General features: G+C 48.3%; 1 protein-coding gene across 1 annotated transcript in view; it reads right to left on the bottom strand.

Moving 5' to 3' along the window:
• Positions 1-2,024: 2,024 nt before the first annotated feature.
• LOC113475919 (histone acetyltransferase p300-like) overlaps positions 2,025-6,042 on the bottom strand; it is a 4,183-nt gene continuing 165 nt past the window's right edge. The window contains exons 2-4 of the mRNA XM_026841064.1: positions 5,576-5,693; positions 4,984-5,158; positions 2,025-2,319 (exon numbers count right to left, since the gene is read on the bottom strand). Of these exons, the coding sequence (XP_026696865.1) occupies positions 2,276-2,319; positions 4,984-5,158; positions 5,576-5,641 (285 nt within the window). The 5' untranslated portion in view covers positions 5,642-5,693 and the 3' untranslated portion in view covers positions 2,025-2,275. The remainder of the gene's footprint in view (positions 2,320-4,983; positions 5,159-5,575; positions 5,694-6,042) is intronic.

The raw sequence follows: 6,042 nt of genomic DNA, 5'->3' as shown, positions 1-6,042 counted from the left end.
CGAGGAGTTTGTTCTCGCCGCGCTCCCCGCGGGGCAGGCCGGGAGCTGTAGTTCTTTTCCTGCCACGGCGGCCGAGCGGAGCGGTCATGGTGCCTCACGGCGGCCCCACCCAGGGGCGGAGGAGGGGCCGGGCCCCGCTCCTGGCGGACCCACCCCCTCCGTTCTTGGAGGTCTGGATTAGCTCTGAGTCCCAGAAGTTTAGGTAAACAACAAAACAAACGAAAAAACGCCAACAAAACCCAACATTTCAGCCCATGGACGGATTTGACACCCGGTATCTATCAGCGTGTGGGTGCCAACACGGCGTCCGTGAAACAACGCGAGGCCGCGGGGATGCACAGCTGGAGCTGCACGTCTTAAACATGAGGGGGGACACACGGTTTCCTAAAAACCTTGGTAAGTGGGTGAGGATTTGGTTTTAGATGAGAGGAATGCCTTCAGCGTGGCAGGTACCAAACGTCACACTAGCAATGCCTTTGTCCCTGTCCCACACCGCTGACACCACCAGCGTGTCACCGGGGCTGGGGAGCCGTCCCTGGGTGCTGGTAAAGTGCTGCCAGGCAAGAAGGGTGCAGAGGGCAGAGACCTCGCTCCTTTCCTCCCACCCTGCTCTGCCCTGTCTGAGAACCGCACAGTAAATAACCCACTTGAGTTAATGCTGCTGCTCCCCCTGTCCTCATATGATCAGTTTCTGAGATTTCATGCACAAATAGATGTTTTATTTGGCAAAGAAAGTATTACCTATGCAAAACAGGCCTTGAAGTTCAAAATCTGTACAGATTTATAGCATAGCTTCTTCATAACACAAATACTTCTCTCTACCTTTTGGCTTTTTTTCCCCCATGGAAAAGTAGTGTAGTCTTAGCAGTACCGGTAACCAACATCCCTCACCCCAGCTCACTGTCAAGAACAGTCAGGAAGCAACTGTCACTCCATATGTCTCTGGCATTGATTCTCTTCTACACAAACGGTACGTCCCCTGGAGTTAGTGAGCTAATTCCCATTCTATCCCTTTTACTTCCTTATCACCTTCATTGTGTTGACATTTGAAGTGCTAAGGCTTGGACAACTGGCCCAAGACAGAGTTGACCTATAGATGAATCCTGTATATTTTATAACTGATAACCATTGTGCTAGTAGGTATTATACTAAGTTATAACAATGCACTTATGCTGGTGTAAAAAGTGCTAAAGCTTTGAAGTACTGAAGCCTGAACAACAGGCCCCAAGCCGAAGCTGTTAACTTAGCATGTAGTCATTAACAAAGTATGTCAACTCGCTAGTGAAAGAAGCAGCTTAGACAAATTAGAATCAGTAGTGCTGAATGTATCGAACTTCCCTTGTTTAGCCTTGTTCAAGGTTGAGAACCCAGGTATTTGGCTTTGTCAGAAACTCCCTTGGTTTCTCACCCCGAGTCCTGGCCAGGCTTTGGGTGGAATCCAACAGGAGAATGAAACCAGAAATTTTCTGCTCAAAAAAAAGGTGCCGGCTATTCTGGCTTGTCCATCTCTGGTATATAAGGCTGGGCCAGTTTGCAGCGACTTTGGAAGCCTCACCTATGGGTGGACGCACCGCGAAGGATTTCCCACTTGCCGGGACAGGCTCTCCAAACCCTCGCTGTAACCGGGGCTCCCCAGCTACTGCGGGTCTGGGTGACGATAATATATGCAAGCGGTGATGTATTTTTCTTAAATCTCCATTCTCTCTCTCGTGTAGTAATGATTTAATGCATTACCCTGTTTGCTGCTTTAAGTGCACTATTCTGCTTTTTCTTACTGCATGTTCTCTGTATTACACTGCTATCACTAGTAAAATACGCCTGCTCTTTTCACTCTGGTGTCTGAGTTTAATTGGTATCCTTAATCAGCAGAACAACACTGTAAAAAGAAAAAAGGAAAAGCCTGTCCTGAACCTTCCTACTCTGTACAGACTGTGTAGTTAGTAGCTAAGCAAGTAATGCCTTAAGCACATGCACAGTTCCTCTCGTGGATACAGTATGGCCTTAGTTGCAGGGGACAGTAAGGCAGCATGGAAGAGGTTTATTCCAAAGGCTTACCTACATTACAGATACACATGGATTGTTCTTCCAGACAATCCAAAAGTGCTAAAATGAGGCTCCAGCCTGTTGCTCTAAACACAATGGAGTGTCGCCATCATTGTGAACCACGCTGAGAATCCTAGGTAGCGACTGGGGTCACAGCCTAATTACAGAGGGACAGTGGCGGGGAGCTTGCAAAGCCTACTGTGAGCAACCTGATCAGCAAACTTCCATGGCGTCAGGGGTCCTCCAGGTTCAGGTTTTCCAAACAATCCTCCAGCGCTGTTTAGAAACAGAAAATTGCTTTAAAAGTATTTAAATAATGTAGTTGATAAATAAATTATAAAGGCTGCCATTCCCTTGCAAATACTGCTAGTACACTGTGACAGACACAAAGCTGCCACCAGAAAAGACACAGATAGAGAATTAAAGGTTGTGCTGGGTTTGTGTGGCAGGTTTTTGGTAGCGAGGAAGGGGGCTACAGTGGCAGCCCCTGTGAGAAGCTTCTCCAAGCTCCCCCGTCTCCAAGTCAGACCCACCTCTGGCCAAAGCCAAGCCAATTAGCAATGGTGGCTACGCCTCTGCGATAACGTATTTAAGAAGGGGAACCTGGGAGGAGGAGTGCAAACACCAAGGTCAGGGTAAGAAAAGGAGAAGGAATGGGGGAGTTGCATGTGCACGTGCCAGTCAGCCCCCCTGTATCCCATGGTGAGATGGCATGGCTGCCACCCATGGAGGTCAGCAGAGGAGCAGAGATTCACCTGTGGAGGACCCCACAGCAGAGCAGGCAGCTGTGCCCAAAGGAGGCCGAGACTCTTGATTCACAGAAAATAAGACTCTACAACTTGAATAGAGTTATAAAGCAGGTATGATTACTCTGGCCAGAGTGCAAGGGGATTTCTCCACAAAGCTTGCACACCCACTGCACATTTTACCAAAAATTTATAGAGTGTGAATCTACATATTCATTGGATTACATAACACAAACATACATATGCATGACCAAGGCTGGGTTAGTTCGAAAGGCTGGTGTCAGCAGTTTATGTTCTCTTTGCACCTGCGCATTGCCTCCTGGTGGGTGTGTTCGGGGGTCTTTGGAAGGAAGGCTCGTAGTCTCTCACCTTGGTTTTTCCCCAGAGCATGTGCAGATTCTCTTGGCCAATTTACTGAATAACAAGAGTGTTTTTCAGCTGGTTTACTCATTCTATCTTATCTAAGAGAACCAATAGAACTTCTACCATCCATACATGGCTATCTTTACTCACTACCAAGATTCCAACTAATTAGAGCACACCTGTTCCCCAAGGACAAAACTATAATATTTTGCTGAACATTATAGTTCTTGGTAGATTTTCACAGGGAACTGCTTTGTTTTATGAACGCAGTAGTCCTTGGTAAAATTCCACAGAGCGGTCTGGGCAAGCAGGATCCTTAGCAATATTTAAAAATACTGTAAGTAATACTATAACTTGCTATAAGTAAGTAAATAAGTTGCTAGGCATTTTTCTATAAGTAAGTAAATCTCAAAACAAGTAATCATTTCTCCGTATCACTCTGTGGGAAGAAGCAGCCCTGCTGTTGTAGTTTGGCACTGGGGAGACTGCAACACACAGGGGTGACCCAGGCTGGAGCAGCACAGGAATGGCTGCATCCCATGGGAAGGACTCATGCCAGAAAAAGTTCATGGAAGACTGTCTCCCATGAGAGGGGAACCATGCTGGAGCAGGAAAGAATGAGAGGAGGCCTCTTAATGAGGAGGGAGTGGCAGGACTGATTATAACCCCCATTCTCTGCCACCTGTGCTGCTGGGGTAGTGGAGGTAGAGATACTTAGCCAGGGAAGATGGGAGGGGTGGGGGGAGGTGTTTTTAAGATGTGATAAGCTTCTCACTGTCCCACTCCTGTCTGTTAAATAATGTTGTTAAGTGTTTGAATTAAAGTGATGTTCTTTTTTTTCTTCTCCTAAGGAGCCTGTCTTTGGCCTGTGACTGTAATGGCTGAGCCATCACTTCCTCTCCTTATCTCAATTCCCCAACCTTTTGCTTCATTTTCTCCTTCCCATTCCTGAGGGAGAAGAGGTGAGTGAACTGCTGCATGGTGCTCGGTTGCCCTTTGGGCTCAAACCATGACAGCACAGGAGTCCAGGATGCAATGGGAGGGATTATTCCTGCAGGACAGAGGCCAGGCTGCTTCTCAGAGCTGGATACAGGTGCTCAGCTCCAAGTTGTGCAGCTGGAACAGCATTTTGTACTTCAGCACCAGCTCTGTCCCTCATCACCAAACATTCCTTTAGGAGCACTGGCACACTAGCTCTTGTGCTTGTCTACTGGGACTGTCCACTCACCCAAGCTCTGAGGTGGGAAGCTCATGCTCCAGGTCCCCAGGCTTCATAAATTCATCTGCTGCTCCTCCCGAGCCACCTTTTTAATGTTCTACTCTCTGCCATTTCAAGAGCTTATAAGAATCCTGGCAGTCCATGGGCCTAGTTTCAATTCCAGCACTAAGTGGCAGTCATTCTGGTTACAGGACCAGCTTCCAAATCCTTGAGTGCACTGGGAATTGGCACACAGCTTTAGTAATGCTTCTCCTCTCACCTCCTATGCTGACACCGTAAAGAAAAAAAAAAAAAGGCATTGCAAGGGTTTAATTTCTGTCATCAGCCCTGGAGAAGGCAGCTATTTGAAGAGAAAACATTTAGAGACTTGTAATCCTTGGTCATATGTTTACAATAATGTCTGAAAAAGGAAAGTAAGATAGAATAGCTCAGAAAACCAACAAGTGAACAGAAGAAAATAAAAAATAAAATGTGTGCTGCTTGAGTTTTGGCAGTCTAATTTTACAAAGGTAACTGTGAAATTAAGAGGGAAATGGTCACCAGCCTGACCATGATGACAATGACAGTACAGGATTCCCTGCACCAGGTAGTCAGTAACCCAACTGTTCTTACTTGCAGACATTCCTGGCTGGGGCTGTCCCATGTTGGGCCCTTGATTCATGGGAGCCTGTGGCATGCCCGGAGCATTTGGGATCATGTTTTGCTTCTGCAGTCTGGTTCTTCGTTTCTCCTCCAACTCCTTCTGAATCTTATAGATCTTCTCTGCTAGCAGGTGATAGTACTCTGCCTGTTGGGGAGGAATACAATGCAGGAAAGATGACGACCACACATTAAGAAAAGGCAACAGGGTCACAGCGATCCATGCACGGAAAACACGTTTCAGTTTGGGTCGGGGTGGCTTCCCCCACTTTGTAGGGGCTGCCGGGCAGACAGGAGAGCAAAGAGGGGCACTGCTTGAGGCACTGCCGGCAACCACTAGCCCAACACCAGACATTTCCCTTCTTGCGTACAACACTTCTTTGGGAGAACCACACGCCTCGACAGGCGACGCACATAGGCAGTCCCAGGCCCCATCCAGCAGCCCCTCAACACACACTTCCTCGGCCTGGGACTCTCATCTGTGCTTTCACCCCTCGTCCTCCCCTGCCACTATGGGATCAAGGCAGAGATACACGTGACTAGATGAGGGAGGATCGCATCTCACCCTGCTGTTTGCCGATTCATACATATCTCCTTCCACTTTCCGAGCATACGCCACCAGATTCTCCATACGCCGATCCTTCAGTGCTGCAGGGTCAGGAGTGGGAAATATGGCTTGGACTCTGGGGAAGAAAAAAACCAATAAGGCACACAAGTGATTAGGATGTCCCCAGATGGGAACTAACCCTGGTGATCTGAACACAAAGCACCAAGCAGGTCTCCCCACAGACTGCAGCACTGCTACTGCTCCTGGGGGACGCTGCCCCGCGGAGATGGCTCGAGTACAGAGCGGGACACTCCCAATGCCACAGCCCCAAACCAGCAGATGCAGCTCCATTAACCATCAGGAAAGCAAGAACGCAGCTTTCAGGTTTCTGATTTCCCTTCTCAGGCACCCTGATAAAACTTCCTCCCTTGCCCCCCAGTTTTGGAAGGCAGGCCTCCTCCTGCCTCCTGCCTCCCACCTCCCCC

Source organism: Athene cunicularia (assembly GCF_003259725.1).
Source record: "Athene cunicularia isolate RWA chromosome 1 unlocalized genomic scaffold, athCun1 chr1_part2, whole genome shotgun sequence".
In the NCBI taxonomy this organism is placed as follows: Eukaryota; Metazoa; Chordata; class Aves; order Strigiformes; family Strigidae; genus Athene; species Athene cunicularia.
The sequence above is the reverse complement of the archived record's forward strand: the minus strand, read 5'-3'. Positions and strand labels throughout refer to the sequence as shown.